Source organism: Pristiophorus japonicus, chromosome 1 (assembly GCF_044704955.1).
Source record: "Pristiophorus japonicus isolate sPriJap1 chromosome 1, sPriJap1.hap1, whole genome shotgun sequence".
Lineage (NCBI taxonomy): Eukaryota > Metazoa > Chordata > Chondrichthyes > Pristiophoridae > Pristiophorus > Pristiophorus japonicus.
Genome location: NC_091977.1, coordinates 387920906 through 387944205, shown reverse-complemented (window position 1 = coordinate 387944205; position 23300 = coordinate 387920906). Strand labels below are relative to the sequence as shown.

Below are 23300 nucleotides of genomic sequence, written 5' to 3'. Positions count from 1 at the left end.
CCGCCTCAAAGACTCCCCCCGCGGGGCTAACGAATGCCTCATGACTCTTCAACTCACCCTATCCCAGAACCAGTCGCCACTGTCATCAGTGTGAACACACCAACACTCAATGCAACAGATGAGGCCAGAGAGGGTTTTTACTCCAACCTCGCAAAATCCCTGTCCTGTGTCCCCGCGGGCGACAAACTGATCCTCGGTGACTTCAATGCCAAGGTCAGTAAGGACACAGACCTCTGCGGAGGTATGATTGACAGAGATGGGGTGGGGAAAGCCAACTCCAGCGGTATCCTACTCCTGACACCTGGCAGTCCATGGCCAAAGACAGTCCTAAGTGGAGGAAGTGCATCCGGGAGGGTGCTGAACTCCTCCAGTCTCGTCGCCGAGAGCATGCAGAAATCAAGCGCAGGCAGCGGAAAGATTGTGTGGCAAACCAGTTCCACCCACCCCTTTCCTCAACGACTATCTGTCCCACCTGTGACAGAGACTGTGTTTCTCGTATTGGACTGTACAGCCAGCTAAGAACTCACGTTAAGAGTGGAAGCAAGCCTTCCTCGATTCCGAGGGACTGCCTATGATGATGAATGATTCAGAGACGACAGTTCAAATCCCAGCACGGCAGCTGGGGAATTTAAATTCAGTTAATTAAATAAATCTGGAATGAAAAGCTAGTATCAGTAATGGTGACCATGAAACTCCACGAAACTTCTGGCCTATATGTGACTCCAGATGCACAGCAATGAGGTTGACTCTTAATTGCCATCTGAAATGATTGAAACGAACACAGTGGTAACAAACCTTAACAGAAACAATAATGAGAATAAAACTGGACGGATCACTTGGCACCGACCTCGGCACACCCAGCCCAGACCACCCTACAAAGTCCTCCTCGCCAAAATCTGGGGTAAAAATTGGGAGAGCTATCACACAGACTAATCAAGCCTGACATAGTCATACTCACAGAATAATTTCTTTCAGCCAATGTCCAGACTCCTCCATCATCATCATAGGCAATCTCTCTGAATCGAGGAATACTTGCTTCCACTCTTAACATGAGTCCTCAGGTAGCTGAACAGTCCAATACGAGAACCACAGTCCCTGTCACAGGTGGGACAGATAGTCATTGTGGGAAAGGGTGGATGGGACAGGTTTGCCGCATGCTCTTTCCGCTGCCTGCGCTTGATTTCTGTATGTTCTTGGTGATGAGACTCGAGGTGCTCAGCGCCCTCCCGGATGCATTTCCTCCACTTGGGGCGGTCTTTGGCCAGGGACTCCCAGGTGTCTGTGGGGATGTTGCACTTTTTCAGGGAGGCTTTGACTGTGTCCCTGTAACGTTTCCTCTGCCCACTTTTGGCTCGCTTGCCATGAAGACCTTCCAAGTAGAGTGCTAGCTTTGGGAGTCTTGTGTCTGGTATGCAAACAATGTGACCTGCCCAGTGGAGCTGATCAAGTGTGGTCAGTGCTTCAATGCTGGGGATGTTGGCCTGGTTGAGGACGCTAATGTTGGTGTGTCTGTCCTCCCAGGGGATTTGTAGGATCTTGCGGAGACATCGTCGTTGGTATTTCTCAGCGACTTGAGGTGTCCACTGTACATGGTCCATGTCTCTCAGCCATACAGGAGGGCGGGTATTACTACAGCCCTGTAGACCATGAGCTTGGTGGCAGTTTTGAGGGCCTGATCTTCAAACACTCTTTTCCTCAGGCAGCCGAAGGCTGCGCTGGCGCACTGGAGGCGGTGTTGAATCTTGATGTCAATGTCTGCTCTTGTTGACAGGAGGCTCCCGAGGTCTGGGAAATGGTCCACGTTGTCCAGGGCTGTGCCGTGGATCTTGATGACTGGGGGGCAGTGCTGTACGGCGAGGACAGGCTGGTGGAGGACTTTTGTCTTACGGATGTTTAGCGTAAGGCCCATGCTTTCGTACGCCTCAGTAAATATGTCGACGATGTCCTGGGGTTCAGCCTCTGTATGTGCGCAGATGTAGGCAGCGTCCGCGTACTGTAGCTCAACGATGGAGGTCGGGGTGGTCTTGGACCTGGCCTGGAGACGACGAAGATTGAACAGGTTCCCACTGGTTCTGTAGTTTAGTTCCACTCCAGCGGGGAGCTTGTTGACTGTGAGGTGGAGCATGGCAGCGAGGAAGATTGAGAAGAGGGTTGGGGCAATGACGCAGCCCTGTTTGATCCCGGTCCGGATGTGGATTGGGTCTGTAATGGATCCGTTGGTAAGGATCACTGCCTGAATGTCGTCGTGGAGCAGGCGGAGGATGGTGACGAACTTTTGGGGGCATCCGAAACTGAGGCGGACACTCCATAGACCCTCGCGGTTGACAGTGTCAAGGACCTTTGAAAGGTCGAAGGCGGCCATGTATAAACGCTGGCGCTGTACCCTGCATTTTTCCGGCAGCTGACTCACTGCAAAAATCATGTCCGTTGTGCCCCGTAGGGGACGAAATCCGCACTGCGGCTCCGGGAGAAACTCCTCAGCCACAGGGAGAAGACGGTTGAGGAGGACTCCCGCGACGACTTTCCCAGTGGCTGATAACAGGGAGATTCCTCTGTAGTTGCCGCAGTTGGACTTGTCCCCTTTTTTAAAGATGGTCACGATCACTGCATTTCTGAGATCTCCCAGCATGCTCTCCTCCCTCCACATGAGAGAGATGGGGTCATGTATTCACGCCAACAGTGCCTCTCCACCCTACCTCAGTGCCTCAGCAGGGATTCCATCCGCTCCCGTAGTCTTGTTGTTCCTAAGCATCATCATCCCTGGGTATGTCCTGTCCACCAGAGGAGATGGCACAGTAGTATGCAGTCGTGAGGGAGTGGCCCTGGGAGTTCTCAACATTGACACTGGACCCCATGAAGTCTCATGGCTTCAGGTCAAGCATGGGCAAGGAAACCTTCTGCTGATTACCACCTACCGCCCTCCCTCAGCTGATGAATCAGTACTCCTCCATGTCGAATACCACTTGGAAGAAGCATTGAGAGTAGCAAGGGCACAGATTGTACTCTGGGTGGGAGACCTCAATGTCCATCACCAAAAGTGGTTCGGTGTCACCAATACTGACCAAGCTGGCCGAGTTCTGAAGGACATCGCTGCCATATTGGGCCTGCCACAGGTGCTGAGAGAACTAACAAAAGGGAAAAACTTACTTGATGTGGTCCTCACTAATCTATCTCTCGGAGATGCATCTCTCCATGACTGCATAGGTGACAGTAACAATCGCACAGACCTTCATCATGTGTGGCATGATCACCGTGCCAAATGGGATCAATTCAGAACAGATCTAGCAATACAGAAGTGAAGCATCCATGAGTCCATCAGCTGCAGAATTGTATTCCACCACAATCTGTAACCTCATGACTTGGCATATCCCTCATTTAACCTTTACCATCAAGCCATGGGACCAACTTGGTCTCAATGAGGAGTGCAGAAGAACCAGGCATTCCTAAAAATGAGGGGCCAACCTGAGGAAGCTGCAACATAGGACTTGATCCCACAATCAACGGATCAGATCAAAACTGCAGTCCTGCCACATCCAGGTGGTGGACAATTCAGTAACTAACGGGAGGAGGAGGCTCCATGAACATTCTGATCATCCATGATGGCAGAGTCCAGCACGTGAGTGCAAAAGGCAAGGCTGAAGCATTCGCAACCATCTTCAGCCAGAAGTGCAGAGTGGATGATCCATATCTGCCGCCTCCTGCCGTCCCCACCAGCACAGAAACCAGTCTTCAGCCAATTCAATTCAATTCACTCCATGTGATATCAAGAAAAGGCTGAACGCACTGGCTATGGGAGCTATGGGCCCCTGCAACATCCCGACTGTCATGTTGAAGACTTGCATTCCAAAACAAGCCACACCTCTCGCCAAGCTGAACCAGTGTAGCTACAGCACTGGCATCTACCCGACAATGTGGAAAACTACCCAGGGATGTCCTGTCCACAAAAGCAGGACAAATCTAAACCGGCTAGTTACTGCCCCATCATATGAAGAAAGACTGGATCGACTAGGCTTATATTCACTGGAATTTAGAAGAATGAGAGGGGATCTCATAGAAACATAAAATTCTGACGGGATTGGACAGGTTAAATGCAGGAAGAATGTTCCCGATGTTGGGGAAGTCCAGAACCAGGGATCACGGTCTAAGGATAAGGGGTAAGCCATTTAAAACTGAGATGAGGAGAAACTTCTTCACTCAGAGAATTGTGAACCTGTGGAATTCTCTACCACAGAACGTTGAGGCCAGTTCGTTAGATGTATTCAAAAGGGAGTTAGATGTGGCCCTTACGGCTAAAGGGATCAAGGGGTATGGAGAGAAAGCAGGAATGGGGTACTAAAGTTGCAAAAATGATCAGCCATGATCATATTGAATGGTGGTGCAGGCTCGAAGGGCTGAATGGCCTACTCCTGCACCTATTTTCTATGTTTCTATCAGTCTGCTCTCGATCAGCAAAATGAAGGTGTCATCGACGGTGCTATCAAGTGGCATTTACCAATAACTGCTCACCAATGCTCTGTTTGTGTTCTACCAAGACCACTCTGCTCCAGACCTCATTACAACATGGACAAAAGAGCTGAATTCCAGCGGTGAGGTGAGGGTGACTTTCCATCAAGGCAGCATTTGACCGAGTGTGACATCAAGGAGCCCTAGTAAAATTGAAGTCAGTGGGAATCGGGGAAAACTCCACTGGCTGGAGTCATACCTAGTACAAAGGAAGATGGTTGTGGTTGTTGGAGGTCAATCATCTCAGCCGCAGGACATCACTACAGGAGTTCCTCAGGGCAGTGTCCAAGTGCAAACCATCTTCAGCTGCATCATCAATGACCTTCCCTCCATCATAAGGTCAGAAGTGAGGATGTTCGCTGATGATTTCAGTGTTCAGTTCCATTTGCAACTCCCTAGATAATGAAGCAGTCCATGCCCGCATGCAGCAAGACCTGGACAACATTCAGCCTTGATCTGATAAGTGGCAAGTAACATTCGAGCCACACATGTACCAGGCAATGACTATCTCCAACAAGAGAGAGTCTAACCACTGCCCCATGACATTTAATGACATTATCAATGCCGAATCCTCCACCATCAACACCCTAGGGGTCACTTTTGACCATAAACTTAACTGAACCAGCCACATAAATACTGTGGCCACAAGAGCAGGCCAGAGGCTGGGTATTCTGCGGCGAGTGTCTCACCTGACTCCCCAAAGCCTTTCAACCATTTATAAGGCACAAGTAAGGAGTGTGATGGAATACTCTCCACTTGCCTGCATGAGTGCAGCTCCAACAACGGTCAAGAAGCTCGACACCATCCAGAACAAAGCAGCCGCTTGTCAGACACAATTTACCTTTAATAAATCTATGCTGGTTGTCCTTTATTAACCCATGCTTCTTAAAGTGAGAATTAATTTAGTATTTGACAGTGGTCTCTCGTAGTTTTCCCACCATTGGCGTTCAACTGATTGACCTGTAGTTACCAGGTTTATCCCCCTCTCCTTTATTGAACAAAGGTGTAATATTTGCAGTCCTCCAGTCCTCTGGCACCACTCCAATATCCAAGGAGGATTGAAAGATTGTGGTTAGAGCTTCTGCTATCTCCATCCTAGCTTCCCTCAGCAACATAGGATGCATCCCACCGAGACCGGTGACTTCTTAACTTTGAGTGATGTCAACTTATTTAGCACCTATCTATTTTTATTCTGTCCAATATCTGTACTCTTTCCGCCCCCCGTCCCCCCCCTCCACTGTGACATTAACTTCATCCTCTTTTGTGAAGACAGATACAAAGTACTAATTCAGTACCGCCGTCATGCCCTCTGCCGCACAAGAAGATTTTCTTTTTTGTCCTGAATCAGCCCCACCATTCCTTTATCCTTTATATGTTTATATCTATCCTTTTTATATGTTTATATCAGATTTTTGGGATCCCCTATGTTACCTGTGAACCTTTTATGATGCTCTCTGTTTGCCCTTGTATCTTTTCTCAGTTTCCCTCTGCATGCTCTAAATTCTGCCTGGTTTTTGATGGATCAGTACCTGACATAGAAACATAGAAACATAGAAAATAGGTGCAGGAGTAGGCCATTCGGCCCTTCTAGCCTGCACCGCCATTCAATGAGTTCATGGCTGAACATGCAACTTCAGTACCCCATTCCTGCTTTCTCACCATACCCCTTGATCCCCCTAGTAGTAAGGACTTCATCGAACTCCTTTTTGAATATATTTAGTGAATTGGCCTCAACAACTTTCTGTGGTAGAGAATTCCACAGGTTCACCACTCTCTGGGTGAAGAAGTTTCTCCTCATCTCAGTCCTAAATGGCTTACCCCTTATCCTTAGACTGTGACCCCTGGTTCTGGACTTCCCCAACATTGGAAACATTCTTCCTGCATCTAACCTGTCTGAACCCATCAGAATTTTAAACGTTTCTATGAGGTCCCCTCTCATTGTTCTGAACTCCAGTAAATACAAGCCCAGTTGATCCAGTCTTTCTTGATAGGTCAGTCCCGCCATCCTGGGAATCAGTCTGTTGAACCTTCGCTGCACTCCCTCAACAGCAAGAATGTCCTTCCTCAAGTTAGACCAAAACTGTACACAATACTCCAGGTGTGGCCTCACCAAGGCCCTGTACAACTGTAGCAACACCTCCCTGCCCCTGTACTCAAATCCCCTCGCTATGAAGGCCAACATGCCATTTGCTTTCTTAACCGCCTGCTGTACCTGCATGCCAACCTTCAATGACTGATGTACCATGACACCCAGGTCTCGTTGCACCTCCCCTTTTCCTAATCTGTCACCATTCAGATAATAGTCTGTCTCTCTGTTTTTACCACCAAAGTGGATAACCTCACATTTATCCACATTATACTACATCTGCCATGCATTTCCCCACTCACCTAACCTATCCAAGTCACTCTGCAGCCTCATAGCATCGTCCTCGCAGCTCACACTGCCACCCAACTTAGTGCCATCCGCAAATTTGGAGATACTACATTTAATCCCCTCGTCTAAATCATTAATGTACAGTGTAAACAGCTGGGGCCCAGCACAGAACCTTGCGGTACCCCACTAGTCACTGCCTGCCATTCTGAAAAGTACCCATTTACTCCTACTCTTTGCTTCCTGTCTGATAACCAGTTCTCAATCCATGTCAGCACACTACCCCCAATCCCATGTGCTTTAACTTTGCACATTAATCTCTTGTGTGGGACCTTGTCGAAAGCCTTCTAAAAGTCCAAATATACCACATCAACTGGTTCTCCCTTGTCCACTCGACTGGAAACATCCTCAAAAAATTCCAGAAGATTTGTCAAGCATGATTTCCCTTTCACAAATCCATGCTGACTTGAACCTATCATGTCACCTCTTTCCAAATGCGCTGCTATGACATCCTTAATAATTGATTCCATCATTTTACCCACTACTGAGGTCAGGCTGACCGGTCTATAATTCCGTGTTTTCTCTCTCCCTCCTTTTTTTAAAAAGTGGGGTTACATTGGCTACCCTCCACTCGATAGGAACTGATCCAGAGTCAATGGAATGTTGGAAAATGACTGTCAATGCATCCACTATTTCCAAGGCCACCTCCTTAAGTACTCTGGGATGCAGTCCATCAGGCCCTGGGGATTTATCGGCCTTCAATCCCATCAATTTCCCCAACACAATTTCCCGACTAATAAGGATTTCCCTCAGTTCCTCCTCCTTACTAGACCCTCTGACCCCTTTTATATCCGGAAGGTTGTTTGTGTCCTCCTTAGTGAATACTGAACCAAAGTACTTGTTCAGTTGGTCTGCCATTTCTTTGTTCCCTGTTATGACTTCCCCTGATTCTGACTGCAGGGGACCTATGTTTGACTTTACTAACCTTTTTCTCTTTACATATCTATCAAAACTTTTGCAATCCGTCTTAATGTTCCCTGCAAGCTTCTTCTCGTACTCAATTTTCCCTGCCCTAATCAAACCCTTTGTCCTCCTCTGCTGAGTTCTAAATTTCTCCCAGTCCCCGGGTTCGCTGCTATTTCTGGCCAATTTGTATGCCACTTCCTTGGCTTTAATACTATCCCTGATTTCCCTTGATAGCCACGGTTGAGCCACCTTCCCTTTTTTATTTTTACGCCAGACAGGAATGTACAATTGTTGTAGTTCATCCATGCGGTCTCTAAATGTCTGCCATTGCCCATCCACAGTCAACCCCTTAAGTATCATTCGCCAATCTATCCTAGCCAATTCACGCCTCATACCTTCAAAGTTACCCTTCTTTAAGTTCTGGACCATGGTCTCTGAATTAACTGTTTCATTCTCCATCCTAATGCAGAATTCCACCATATTATGGTCACTCTTCCCCAAGGGGCCTCGCATAACGAGATTGCTAATTAATCCCCTCTCATTACACAACACCCAGTCTAAGATGGCCTCCCCCCTAGTTGGTTCCTCGACATATTGGTCTGGAAAACCATCCCTTATGCACTCCAGGAAATCCTCCTCCACCGTATTGCTTCTAGTTTGGTTAACCCAATCTATGTGCATATTAAAGTCACCCATTATAACTGCTGCACCTTTATTGCATGCACCCCTAATTTCCTGTTTGATGCTCTCCCCAACATCACTACTACTGTTTGGAGGTCTGTACACAACTCCCACCAATGTTTTTTGCCCTTTGGTGTTCTGCAGCTCTACCCATATAGATTCCACATCATCCAAGCTAATGTCCTTCCTAATTATTGCATTAATCTCCTCTTTAACCAGCAATGCTACCCCACCTCCTTTTCCTTTTATTCTATCCTTCCTGAATGTTGAATACCCCTGGATGTTGAGTTCCCAGCCCTGATCATCCTGGAGCCACGTCTCTGTAATCCCAATCACATCATATTTGTTAACATCTATTTGCACAGTTAATTCATCCACCTTATTACGGATACTCCTTGCATTAAGACACAAAGCCTTCAGGCTTGTTTTTTTAACACCCTTTGTCCTTTTAGAATTTTGCTGTACAGTGGCCCTTTTTGTTCTTTGCCTTGTGTTTCTCTGCCCTCCACTTTTCCTCATCTCCTTTCTGTCTTTTGCTTTTGTCTCCTTTTTGTTTCCCTCTGTCTCCCTGCATTGGTTCCCATCCCCCTGCCATATTAGTTTAACTCCTCCCCAACAGCACTAGAAAATACTCCCCCTAGGACATTGGTTCAGGTCCTGCCCAGGTGCAGACTGTCCGGTTTGGACTGGTCCCACCTCCCCCAGAACCGGTTCCAATGCCCCAGGAATTTGAATCCCTCCCTGCTGCACCACTGCTCAAGCCACGTATTCATCTGCGTTATCCTGCGATTCCTACTCTGACTAGCACGTGGCACTGGTAGCAATCCCGAGATTACTACTTTTGAAGTCCTACTTTTTAATTTAGCTCCTAGCTCCTTAAATTCGTTTCGTAGGACCTCATCCCTTTTTTTACCTATGTCGTTGGTACCAATGTGCACCATGACAACTGGCTGTTCTCCCTCCCTTTTTAGAATATCCTGCACCCGCTCTGAGACATCCTTGACCCTTGCACCAGGGAGGCAACATACCATCCTGGAGTCTCGGTTGCGGCCGCAGAAACGCCTATCTATTCCCCTCACACTTGAATCCCCTATCCCTATCGCTCTCCCACTCTTTTTCCTGCCCTCCTGTGCAACAGAGCCAGCCACGGTGCCATGAACTTGGTTGCTGCTGCCCTCCCCTGATGAGTTATCCCCCTCAACAGTACTCAGAGCAGTGTATCTGTTTTGCAGGGGGATGACCACAGGGGACCCCTGCACTACCTTCCTTGCACTACTCTTCCTGCTGGTCTTCCATTCCCTAGCTGGCTGTGGACCCTTCTCCTGCGGTAAGACCAACTCGCTAAACGTGCTACTCAAGTCATTCTCAGCATCGTGGATGCTCCAGAGTGAATCCACCCTCAGCTCCAATTCTGACGTTTGTCAGAAGCTTTTTTCTGGTTTATTTTAACCTCTGTTTCCTTTATGATCCAGGGGGCTCCTGCTTTAGATAATAACTTTTATTTATATCGTACCTTTAATGTAGTAAAACTTCCCAAGGTGCTTCACACCGAGCCACAGAAGAAATTAAGGCAGATGATCAAAAGCTTGTTTCGAGGTAGGTTTTAACGAGCATCTTAAAGGAGGAAAGCGAGGTAGAAAGCCATCGAGGTTTAGGGAGGGAGTTCCAGAGCTTGGGGCCCAGGCAGCTGAAGGCACGTCCACCGGTGGGTGAGCAGTTATAGGGCCCAAATTTGGCCCTCCGGTTAAAACGGCGCACTTACCTGATGTGCACTGATTTTCTGCTCTCAAAACGGCGCCGATAATGTAGCTCCGTATTCTCCCTGCTCCGTGGACCGTCCTAGGCTGTGGCGTGGCAAGCACAGTGGGGAGAGCGGAGCCAGGTCCTGGCACTGAAAACCATGCCAGGAACTCTGCATATACGCGCTAGAGTGTGCGCGTATGCACAGTAGCTCCTTGCCCCCAGAATCTGAGTGTGTGCGCTGCAGGCTGTGTGGGAGGGGCCAAAGTGCGCAGCCCCTATCCCTGACCGAATGGGCTCCCTCAACGGTGGCCCGCTGCCTTCCCAGGGCCGTGTTTTAGTAGGACTTCTATTTTTTACTTGTTATTGATTAATTATTACTTTGGCCTTGGTGCTTTCGGGGCAGGGTTCCTTCTATTTTTTATTAATTAATTGCTTATTATTTTTTGTGCTTTGTCTAGTGCTTTTAAGTCTTGGTGCTAGGTGCAGGTCCTCTTAGCTTCCTTGTATTTTTTATTTGTTATTGAATGCTTATTTTTGTACTTTGTTTAGTGCTTGGTACTTACCTGAGCTGAGTTCTTAACTCTCCACAAGGGTTTTCTGTGCGGCCACAAGTGGCCACATACGCTGGCCTAAGTTAGTTTGGAGCAACTATTAGTTGTCCAAACTGGCTTAAATGGCCAAAACAGGCATAGATGGCTGGTAACGCCCCCTTTTGGAAAAAAAAAACTAAACTTAAAAAAATCCTAACTAACTAACTCACTCACTGGTGCAAATTAAATAGGGAGAATGTGGATTTTTAAGATACTCCAGAAAAATCAAATTGCTCCAAAAAAAACGGAGCAACTCCTAGGGAAATTTGGGCCCTAATGAGGGATGTTCAAGAGGCCAAAATTTGAGGAGCACAGACATCTTGTGGGATTGTGAGGCTGAAAACTTCTTGCTCTTACTACACGATTCTTTGTTCTTTCTGTTTGAGCCTCCTAGTTTTCTTGTTTCCCTTTCTACTGCTGTGTCCTGATGCTCCCCCTCCAGCCAAATTAGTTTAAAAGCGCCCCCACAGCACGAGTTAAACTCCTTGCAAGGACATTGGTTTCTCCCCCCCCCCCCCCCCCTATTCAGGTGCAACCGATTGTACAGGTGCCTCCTCTTCTCATGATTATCGAATCCCCTATAATAACTGCAGTGCTAAACTTTCTTATACACCCCCTGTGCAGCCAAGTCTCCCACATTGCTGTGGATTTGCTTCTGACTGCACTCCCCTGAGGTGTCATTAACCTCACTGGTATTCAACACTAAATACTGGTTTGAGTGTTGCGCTCCCAGGGGAGACCTGGCACTGCCTGCCTTTTCCTCGTTGTCTGCCTGGTGGTTACCCACACACACTCGCCCTGAACAACAACAACTTGTATTTATATAGCACCTTTAACGTAATACAACGTCCCAAGACACTTCACAGGAGACAAAAAATTTGACACCGAGCCACACGAGGAGAAATTAGGACAGATGACCAAAAGCTTGGCCAAAGAGGTAGGTTTGAGGAGGAGAGGTTTAGGCAGAGAATGCCAGAGCTTGGGGCCATCAATGGTTGAGCGATTATAATCAGGGATGCTCAAGAGGGCAGAATTAAGAGGAGCACAGATATCTCGGGGATTACAGAGGTAGGGAGGGGCAAGGCCATGAAGGGATTTGAAAACAAGGATGAGAATTTTAAAATTGAGGTGTTGCTTAACCGGCAGCCAGTGTAGGTCAGTGATGGGTGAACAGGACTTGGTGCGAGCTAGGACACGAGCAGCCGAGTTTTGGATGACCTCAAGGTTATGTAGAGTGGAATGTGGAAGCCAGCCAGGAGTGTCAAGAATAGTCAAGTTTAGAGGTAACAAAGGCATGGATGAGGGAACTCTTTGTAGCTGCGGGGAGACCACCTCCTGAAATGTGCTATCCACAGAAGTCTCAACTTCCCGTATGCACTGTAGTGACACTGAGCTCGAGCTTGAGCGGTTGGTGGCAGTTCCTGCATATGTCGTTTGCCAGAACACGCAATGTTCTGGCCTGTTTACGTGGCACAGGATGCGCATATGACGGGCCCCAGCTGTCCCGCCATGTCAGTTAACAGCTATTTAAAATTGTTTGTTTGGCTTTAAGGCTATTTAACTGTTTAGCTAATACTAAAACTCTAACCACTAAAAACACTAACAAATAAACAATTAGGGAGAAATTGACCTTTGCACCTCCCGTTCACGCCTCCGTGGGGGGGGGGGCGATAATGGAGCGCTAACGGCTTACCGGCGAAATTACCAACGTCCGCAAACTTGCATGGCGGATTCCTTACCGCCTCGATGTCTTGCGCCCGGGAGATCATCTGGTGCGCAGCGCCCCTTTATTGCCCCAGATCTTAAATTTGCTTCAGTCCCCTGCAGCATTGCCGAGCGTCAACAATGGCAGCTGCAGGAGGCGTTATGACCTCGCCCGGCCACTTGGTGAGAAGTAATTAAAGGCCGGTTAGATAAGGTGGTTAAGAAGGCATATGGAATACTTGCCTTTATAAGTTGAAGCATGGAATACAAGAGCAAGGAGGTTATGCTTGAACTGTATAAAACATTGGTTAGGCCGCAGCTGGAGTACTGTGTGTCGTTCTGATTACCACATTACAGGAAAGATGTGATTGCACTGAAAAGGGTGCAGAGGAGATTTACAAGAATGTTGCCTGGACTGGAGAATTTTGGCTATGAGGAAAGATTGGAGATGCTGGGTCCATTTTCTTTTGAACAGAGGAGGCTGAGGGGAGATCTGATTGAGGTATAAAATTATGAGGGGCTTGGATAGAGTGGTTAGGAAGGACCTGTTTCCCTTTGCAGAGGGGTCAACAACTAGGGGGCATAGATTTAAAGTAATTGGGGGGAGGTTTAGAGGAGATATGAGGGGAAATTTCTTCACCCAGAGGGTGGTGGGGGTTTGGAACTCACTGCCTGAAAGGGTGGTAGAGGCAGAAAGCCTCCCCACATTTAAAAGATACTTGGATGTGCACTTAAAGTGCCGTAACCTACAGGGCTACAGACCAAGAGCTGGAAAGTGGGATTAGGCTGGATAGCTCTTGGTTGGCTGGCGCAGACATGATGAGCTGAAATGGGCCTGCTTTCTTGCTGTGAATTTCTATGAGTCTATGATCAGGTAGGCCAAAATTCTATTCTCACCCGTGTGCTGTTTTTTCAATTTTTCCCATCCTGCGATTGAGCAGACCTGCACTTTCTCACAGTGCTTGGGATTGCTCTTTGTGGATCGCAGGTGCCGTCGCCCACCATTCCTAGCCTTACCTTGAAATCACTTCCGCATTGGCCCTTCCCTTTAAGGGAGGGAAGGAGCCTGTGATTCCGGCAGCACTGCACGGGACATTGTGCAGTGCTCTGCCGCTACTGCCCCTCTTGCTCCATTTAGCGCACCACTTCCTGGAGAGCTAAACCAGAAGTTCGCATCCGATTGAATTTTGTAGCACCCAGCAATACTTTTGCGCTCCCACAAAAGTTATCGCCCCAAACAGGGCCCTATGCATTTTCTTCCCTCAATACTTAAACTAAATTAACACTGACCATCAAATACTTATCCTAAATACTCCGCACGATTGTGACATCACTTCTTCAGTTTTCTCCACGTGGTTGTTTTGCAATGCTCTCTTCCGCTCTCGCTGCGCCTGCCCTGTTTTTTATGCTTCTCAGGCTTCCCACAATACTCGCTGATTATTTATATATTTACTGTTGCTCCTTGATTTAAAGCACTTAGTACCTCCTTCCCCCTCTGCGCCAAATCCTTGCTGCCGCTCTGTATAGCAAGCTGTTTATCAGATTCTCCTAGTTCTGTGCACAAATTGAAAGAAGTTTTCTGTTGAAACATAAAATAAGCTTACAGAATTTAAAAGTGTCTGTACACTAACCCGAGGCTGTGGAAGATGGTCCACTGACAGTGCTGGAAAATATTCAATCATGGTTCCTTTTATTATCCCTGGGGCTGCAGCCACTGACCTTTACATGTAACTGGAAATCTAACAAAATTACTGCTGTGCCTTAAATTGATTCACAGTATGTGTGAGTTTATTGTAGCAATTACATCAAAATTCCATTTTGATCTTAATTTTTTTCAATAAATATCTCACTGCTGTACTTCAGGATCAAGAGCAGCATGCTGTTCTGATTCCAGTCTGGTTGTTCTGAGTAGGTGCCGAGCAACAGGCTCCCCACAGAGAGAATAGGGAAATTGGCAAATGTGTGAGCCCAACTTGTGTTTGCACATTAGTGGCTCTATTTTTATTAAGAAGTCACGGTGACGGCCAAGGTCCATTCAGTGCATGTCCAAGATTAAAAGAGAAAGGCTGGGAGAGAGTCAGATTCTTCAGCAATTATTCTTTCTTCACGTGACTTCCTCCATTTATCATCGAACTCTTTTGCTATTTGTGCCGATGGCCTCCATCTATGCCTCCCTTGATATTCTCTGCCACACCCATCATGGCACCTGTTGTGGTAGCATCTGGAACAGTAACCCCAGGTGTCTCATTCTCTGTCAATCAACTCACTCCTTGGAGTTAACCGCTCTAATCTCGCTGCATATCCCTAAACTCTTGCATTACTTCCCACCACCTGATCCCACCAATGGATCATGAAGGATAATCACATAACCTTCCAGAATATTCATTCACTCATCAACCAGACTCGCTAATCACAGTTTTGTTGTGCATGAATCCATTGACATCTTAGCACTGACAGAAACCTGACTTGGGGCTGGCAGTGATTGCCCGCTCACCAAAATCTCCTGGCCTGTATGTCCCATCACTTGTCCTGTGTAAATTGCTGCAACTATGGCTTACCACTTATCATGTCCCACCTTGGCCTTGCTTCCTGCTGCTGTAGCCCTTTCTCCTTTGCACACTTCTTCCATCCCGTCTGCTTCTCTCTCAGAATCATAGTCATCTCCTGCCCTCTGATAACTCTTCACTGAGATCTCCTCCTTTAGCTGCTGCACTGAGCAACTTATCACCCTAGGTGATTTCAGCTTCCCCTAAACTCCTCTAGCCCTCTGCCCCCCGACTTCTCTGCCTCGACTTGGTTTCACCCTTTGCAGATACTTTCCTACCCACATCCGTAGCCACTCCCTTGACCTCACTATCTCAAGTAGCCTCTCCACCTGCAAAGTCTCAATAATTGATGATACTGTCTGAGCACTTCCTAATCTACCTCCATCTCCACTATCCTTATTCTGTGGTCCTGGAAAATGTATAATGGAGAACCACCACACCATCAGTTTGATTATTTTTAAAGTTTAAACAAAAATCTTTAAAAATTGATATATTAGGCAATTTGCACAAACTTAGAATCCAATAATTCTGACAAGTACCATATTTTTTTCCTTTAGGTTTTGTTCAGCAGCCGTCCATTATAGAGACTGACCAGGCAAAGAAGGTGCATATCTGCCAAATCCTGTCCCGAATTGTTGAAGGGAAAAATCTTGGTTGGTAATTTATTTTTATTGTTATGTGGTTTATTTTCCCCCAAAGCAAGGTTTGAGATCCCAATTACTACATATATTTTTATCAAAATTATAGTAGTTAACAGTTACAGTTTTTCTGTAGCTACATACTTGAAAGAAATGAATGCACAAAACATGTATATTTTACTCCTGTAATTGGATCAATTGCGCCTTGAGTCACTTTCAGACTATTAAAACACATGCCTGATGAACATGTTGCAGCACAACTGGAGCAGAATATCTTGTTTTTTTTTTAGTATTTTCATTTAATTCTATAATTCATGTTGTACATATCTGCAGACACATGGCTGACATGCCTATCTAAGTCTTTCCATGATAAAGTATATAATTGAGCGGGCCACATCATCCGCATGCCCGACACGAGACTCCCAAAGCAAGCGCTCTGCTTGGAACTCCTACAAGGCAAGTGAGTCCCAGGTGGGCAGAGGAAACGTTTCAAGGACACCCTCAAAGCCTCCTTGATAAAGTACAAGATCCTCACCGGCACCTGGGAATCCCTGGCACAAGACCGCCCTAAGTGGAGGAAGAGCATCCGGGAGGGCACTGAGCACCTCGAGTCTTATCGCTGAGAGCATGCAGAAACCAAACGCAGACAGCAGAAGGAGCATGCGGCAAACCCTTTCCTTCAACCATTGTCTGTCCCATCTGTGACAGAGACTATAATTCCCGTATTGGACTGTACAGTCACCTTTAGAGTGGAAGCAAGTCTTCCTTGATTTCGAGGGACTGCCTATGATGATGATGATATAATTGTTGAGTTAATGCCAGAAAAAATTACAAACATAACCATGGCAAACTGCAGACTGAATTTTAATAGCATGTAGCATGAAAATGTGTTGTTCCAGTGCTAGGTTTCAGACCAGCATGAGTTCAGATATTCAGTTGGGTGTAAACTATTTTTCAGTGAATGTACTGCTGTCAATGCACTATCATGAGATACAATCTTATTAACTTTGCTTTGTAAAAATTCTTGTGAATGTGAAGTATGGGTTTTAACTACATACTGATCATAGTTGGCAATACAAAGTAAGTGTAGAAATTCAATTCTGCAGCAGACTCAACAACAGGTTATCGAAAGAGGATGTTTTCATTCACAGGTATGAAACTCCATTAACAAATACTCACCACCACCATCTCAATGGCAACTAAGGATGAACAATAAAATTCTGGCCTTGCAAGTCACGCCCAATTCCGTGAATAAATAAATATTTTTTAAAAATGCAGCAATTTCATGAAACTCAGTGAGGCTGAGAGTGATCTGCTGCTTTCGCAAGGCTAGCAGCAGTGGCACCAATAGTCCAGCAACTTGTGGCGATTTGCAATTCACGGGGTATCTCTTCCTCACCACAAGTTGCTGGACGATTTACAGATTAATAATGCCATGCGTATTAAACTACATTATTTTGGCAGACAAATCTGGGCCAATAACTTAAAAAGGCATCTATTGATAAATAAGACGCTTCAATTGGCAGCCTTTTTTAAACCAGTTGTTTTCATTTTGCACTTCAGATGTCCAGTTTGACAAAAATGAAAGTATAACCCCATTGGAATCTGCATTATTGATTTTGATTGAAATGGCAGACAGCAAGGAACTAAAGAAAGATGCACTATATGCAGACCTGAAACAGTTGCTTCAAATTCAGGTTAGTTCTGTGGTCCAGGTGAGGATTATTTTGAAAGTTGTTGAGAAAACCTTAACGATGATCTTCTAATTGAAACAAATGCTGTGCTAATTTAATTTTACATTATAAATGCTGGTAGCAGTTTTAAAGGGAAATATTTTCAATGCGGATGTGTATACAATATAAAACAGTTAACTTGACCCTCAGTCAGTGCTAAATTATTTAAAGGCTGGCTTAAAAACTGAGAAGTAGATCTAAATGCTCAATTGATGGAGTCTGTAGTTGATGCCATTTTTGTGCATGCACAGATGTCCATCATATCTAAAGTGTTCCATGCTACTATGGAAACGTGTTGGTGTATAATATTTCCTGTAAATATTTAAGAGCTTTTAATAGCTGCTGTTGCTAAATGCCACAAATAGAAAATTCTGCTACTAATTCTTTCTAACTCACAGTATGTGTGCCTCTCATAACTTTTCTCGTCGTCTGATTGTCTCCGACTCTCTTTCTGTAAGTCTCTCTCCTTCTGTTAATCTCCTGCTCTGTATGTACCTCATACACTTTCACTCTCACCTGCTCCCTTATTTATTCTCAGGGCTAGAACCTCCATATTTTTTTTCCTGCTTAACGCCCATTTAACCGCTGAAATGACACATAACGCCCAGATATCGCCCATTTTGGCACAAAATGGAAATTGACGGGCGTTTTTTGGAGACTTATCGGCGATCCTTATTTTCCCAATGGGCGTAACGCCAAGAAAAAATATTACCGCCCACCCACTTTTTTGGGGGCGGAATCGGCAGAATTGGCGATTTCAACGCCCATATTATCGCCCAGCGTTATTTTCCTCACGGATTTAACGCCGAGATTCAATAATAACGCCCGGCGACTTTTTTTTGTCGTAAAGAGCATATTTACCCAAACTAGCGGCCATGGAGATCGCCCACCGTCAATTTCACCACCTCGCACACATATCGCCCAGAATATCGCCCGCTCAAAAAAAACGCCCACAAAAAGTGGAACTATCCAGGACGGACGCCAGCGGTGTGACTGGCATTTGTTAAGTCCCACTCTTGCGTGAGGAGCTGATATGGAAAAATTTGCCTGAAAGAGCGCTGATGTGAGTGACAACGCTGACACACTGCTGTGTGTGCAGCTCCGACATCAATGGTGCCCATCACCTTGGTGCCAGTTAAAGTTTACGTTGATTGATAAGTTGTATTTAACCCTTTCACGGTAAGGAATCACCAGTGTGTAACGGTCCAGCTATCTGAGACAATGCGCAACTAGGTTATGATCAATAACAAAAGTTTAATGCCAACATTGGTCTGAAATCATAAGTAACACAGCCAATAGCACCCAACCCCCTGCCCACATCCCACTTTTTCCACCATTGACATAAATCACATGGTCGACATAAATCACATGGTCAACATGTCCAGCAACACAGAATACAAAGGCAAAGCAGGAGCGTGGTCCCCAGCCCCCATACATTGCATCAAATTGCATACACCCAGATGGAGATATAACATAGCCATCACCTGTGGACATGTACCTCACTTTCCTTCCCCCCTCTCTTTCTTCTCCCCACCTCTTCCCCTTCCTCTCCTTTCTCCACGGCGCCTGGCCGAGGAGCTCCTCAGGCGGTGCCTCATTGGGGGCGATGAAGACAGATGCGTTGGTTGGACGGGTACGGGAGCGGGGGGCGTGCTGAGGAGGCAACATTCTCTGATGCAGGAGCAGGATCTTGGTCCTTGCTCGCATCTGTCATTCGCAGCGGTGTTGGCGTTCCACGCTCTGGGAACACTGGGAGGGCTATGGCAGCAGTGTTCCTGGCTATCACATCCAGGGACTTCGCTATGCGCGGAATGTACTCTGACATGGTGGCCAGGTGTCGGGATATGCCCCCCAAAGCTTCGATGAGCTTGTCACCAATGTCTACAGTCCTCCTGGACAACTGAACCATCTCTCCACTGTCATGTCACGCTCGTGGAACAGACCTGCCGCGTCCACGAGGCCATCGCGGGGTCGGTGCCATCCTGGGGACAAATGGGGTGTCCTGTGGAGAGGTGCTTGGGACCGGAAGACCACTAGATGGCCTTGGGGTGGAATGGGTTCTGGAGCGTGGCGATGCAGGTTCTTCGAAGTCCGCCCTCTCATTCGTCGAGAACAGACCCAGCGGATTGACGGGCGACAATCGGAGCTCCTCAGCACCAGATGTAGTAGGATTGTCCGTCGACTCCTGCTCAGCGCCCCCACTTTCTGGCCCGTGGGGCCCTGCTGCTGGCTGAGCTGCAAGACACAAATGAGGTTGTTAGAGGAGAGGGGGGTGCTAGGGTGACAGGTTGAGTCCAGCGCTACACTCAGCATATGCACGACAAAAGCACCACCGCTGTCAAAATCATCGCAGACATTACATTTCAGGACCATCAACACATTGTGGTGTTCGATCTCTTAATTTCCAATGAAATACGAACTCCGGTTGTAGTTTTAATGTAACTTTATTCTGGCAGCAGCAACAAGCTTCTGGCTTTAAGCCAGGCCTTTGTCCTTCTGAGACCACATGGCCAAAATGGCTGTTTTTATACCTGGTTCAATTTACAGAAAAGAACTCACCGCCTTTGACCTTATTGGCTCAATTGATAGTCTGTTAACCTTTTAATTGGCTCGCTACTCAAGGTCCTAAAATGTCAAGTTGATTGATGACTTAATGCAATGTGGTCTGTGTTTTCTCAAAAACTGCAGCCAGGCTGCAGAGCTTGAATTCTTTATCAATCCCCCCTTTGATTCTTTCACAAACTGAATCATAAAACAGCAGTTATCACTGGTTAAACATTCTACAAAATAATTTCATACATTTTAATAGAGTTTCCTTCTAAAATTTGTTGATGTGTTTCGCCACATGTCCAGACTAGCAGCTTCCACACAAATTTATACCAACCCGAGTTCCATCGTGGCCACAATGGAAGTCTGGTTTTAGTAGGTTAATTAACCTTATTCCAATTTATTCCAAATCAGTATCTTAATTCAACCAGTAAACAACCTTCCCTTAAGCATAACATACTCCTGTGCCATGTACAGACGGTCTGCTGGGACCTGCTAGGCATCTCACCTTAGGGACAGCAGCTACAGCCGCCTGGTCGCAAAAACATATAATCAACATAAACAAACAATATAAAAGTAAAATAATTACAATGAATAGAATTAAACCTTCCACCAATGAAGTTCCTATTGAACCTAGCCATTCAGTGGCTCCGCTCCACAAAGTGAATGATGGGGGTTGCTTAAGTTTTTCTACCTCCTTTTGGATATGCGCCGCTAAGTGAGTAATTTCTTCGGAGCTATCTGGGATATATGTGCAACACTCAGTTCCGAGTAGGGCGCAAGTACCTCCCTTTTCAGCCAGGATGTAATCAAGGGCCAGTCTATTCTGTAGAGCTACTGTGCGGATTGCTACCATTTCTGCATTGATTTTAACTAGGGCCTCTGAGGTATCATTGATGCCATGTTAATGGATTCCCTTGCCTGTCTGACGGTCCCATATCTGGGGATCAGAATGGCAAAGAACCTCTCTGTTTCTGTGATTGCTCTCTCAGGACGGTGTTAATGATACATATAAGGCACAATGTAGGCTAAATAGCAGGATCCCGTCCAATTCTGGGGCAGCCAAGGGTAGGCCTTGTGGCCACGCACCCAATAGGTGCCATTATAGGCAATGAAGATTAGCTGTTTCTTTGTCAGCAACACTCCGGGGCCTGTCCAGGCTTTTCCATCTGTTTTATTCAGAATCTCTGTTACGTTAAAAATTCCCAGTTTGGACGGTTCCGTGGCTTGATTATATTATAATTCCAGGAGCAGTTACTATACCCCATATCTTGGCCTCCTTTGATGTTTCTAATCAGACAGACAGATTCCCCCGGTCTTCCTATTCCCGTTGTATTAGTGATAACAAAAAATGGGGGCTGTTTGGAATTATTGTAGCTCGGTTGGTATCCCCCTTCAAAGGTAGTCAGATTGTAACCTGCTGACATTCATTTACGTGCCCAGTTTTCCGTATCCTGAAACGCATTGCCTGTTTTGTTTTGATTAATTATCCACTCAGCCATTTCCGAGATATTCAAGGGAACTGGTCTCAAGGGAATCCCTTTTGAGTGAATAGGAATATGCGCACACACCCAACAACTAGAAATGTTACCTTGTTTGACATAAATGTATGACATATATAAAAAGGTATTTACATGTAATTCCCTTGCTACCCTACTATTTCCCTTTGGTGCAGAGGGTCGGCTAGTAAGAAGTAGGCAAATGCCTAGAATACCTACAATCAGTAATACAGTAAATTTATACATTTTGGCAAAAAGTAATTGTAAGGTCCCTCCCACTTGACACCCAAAGGTTCTTTATGCAACTTTTTCACATACACCCAGACTCCCGGGATGATGTCGTGTCCTCCTTCGGGTGGATTACCCCAAGCTGCCGATACCTGTCGGGAAACAGAACTAATAGCATTGGTTAGATTCTGACAGTATAATAACAAAGTGTCACTCATTAAGTGAACATCAGCTTTCCGTAAATCAATAGTTCCTGGCAGCGACATGGGTCTTCCTGTTATAATTTCAAATGGGCTTAGACCTGTAGTTCTGTTCGGGGTTGCCCTAATGCTGCATAGCACTATTGGTAGTGCCTGGGGCCATGGTGTTCCTTCTTGGTGATATTTGGCAAGCTGTTATTTCAGAGTTCGATTCATTCGCTCTACTTGTCCTGATGATTGTGGATGATAAGGACAGTGTAAATCCCACGTAATGTTCAATAACCTACAGACTTCTTGGCAGACAGCACCTGTGAAGTGTGTTCCCTGATCTGAGTCAATGCTACTCGGGACTCGTTATCGGGGAATGTAATCCTTACACAAGACCTTTGCAGTCTGAATGGCTGTGGCTCTTTTAGTTGGGACAGCTTCTACCCATCTAGAGAATCTGTTGACCATGACAAGAATATTAGTGTATCCTTGGCATGAAGGAAGAGATATATAATCAACCTGCAGATGCTAGAATGGTCCGACAGGGGCAGGGGCCTCAGTTGGGGCATTACCGTGATGGGTCCAGAATTATTTTTCTGGCAGATCACACAGCGGTCTGCTACCAGCTGGGCATGTTTTATAAATTCTCGACCCCACCAGCTTTTCTGGAACCGTGCCGTCATCTGTTGTGAGGCCAAGTGTCCACACGAGTGGATCTGTTGGGCCAAAAAAGGCATAAGCGCATGTGGCGCGACTGGCTTGTCGGTAATTCTTTGTTTCCAGACACCATCTTCGCATAGCTTAATTCCTGCCTCAATCCATGTCCATTTTTCCTCTCGGGAGCACTCGCCTTGCATTGTTTGAAGGTCTCGTGTCAGAGTCCTGAGTGCTTTCAATCTGCACATCTATGTTGGTTCTTCTGGGGGAGCGCCCTGTGAGGCAGCATCTTTAGCTGCCTGGTCGGCTAGGGCATTTCCCTGTGCTTCCGTGGTATTTTCCTTGGTATGGGCCTTACACTTCAGGATGGACACTTCCTGAGGTAATTGTATGGCCTCTTGTAAGTCTCGGACTTCTTTTCCATTTCGGATAGGTGTACCAGCAGCAGTGAGGAATCCTCTTTTCTGCCATAACAGACCAAAGTCGTGAGCGACTCCAAAAGCATAACGCGAATCTGTGTAGACATTAGCTGTCTGTCCTTCTGCTATTCGACATGCTTCTGACAGGGCCCGTAACTCGGTCTGTTGTGCTGACGTTCCTGAGGGTAAACATCCTTTTGCCACTACCTCATATAAGGTTGTAACTGCCCATCCTGCTTTTCTGGTACCATTGTCAACAAAGGAGGAACCATCTGTAAACAGGATGA

General features: G+C 46.3%; 1 protein-coding gene across 5 annotated transcripts in view; it reads left to right on the top strand.

Annotated features, from left to right (window-relative positions):
- terf1 (telomeric repeat binding factor (NIMA-interacting) 1) overlaps nucleotides 1-23300 on the top strand; it is a 69431-nt gene that overhangs the window by 5518 nt on the left and 40613 nt on the right. For 4 of the 5 annotated variants that reach the window (XR_011595440.1, XM_070891233.1, XM_070891235.1 and 1 more), the window contains exons 2-3: nucleotides 15662-15757; nucleotides 17306-17439. Coding sequence is in view for 4 of the 5 variants with exons in the window: in XM_070891233.1 (XP_070747334.1) it covers nucleotides 15662-15757; nucleotides 17306-17439 (230 nt within the window). In the remaining variant the exon portion in view is untranslated. The remainder of the gene's footprint in view (nucleotides 1-15661; nucleotides 15758-17305; nucleotides 17440-23300) is intronic. The other variant, XM_070891234.1, reaches the window with a different exon arrangement.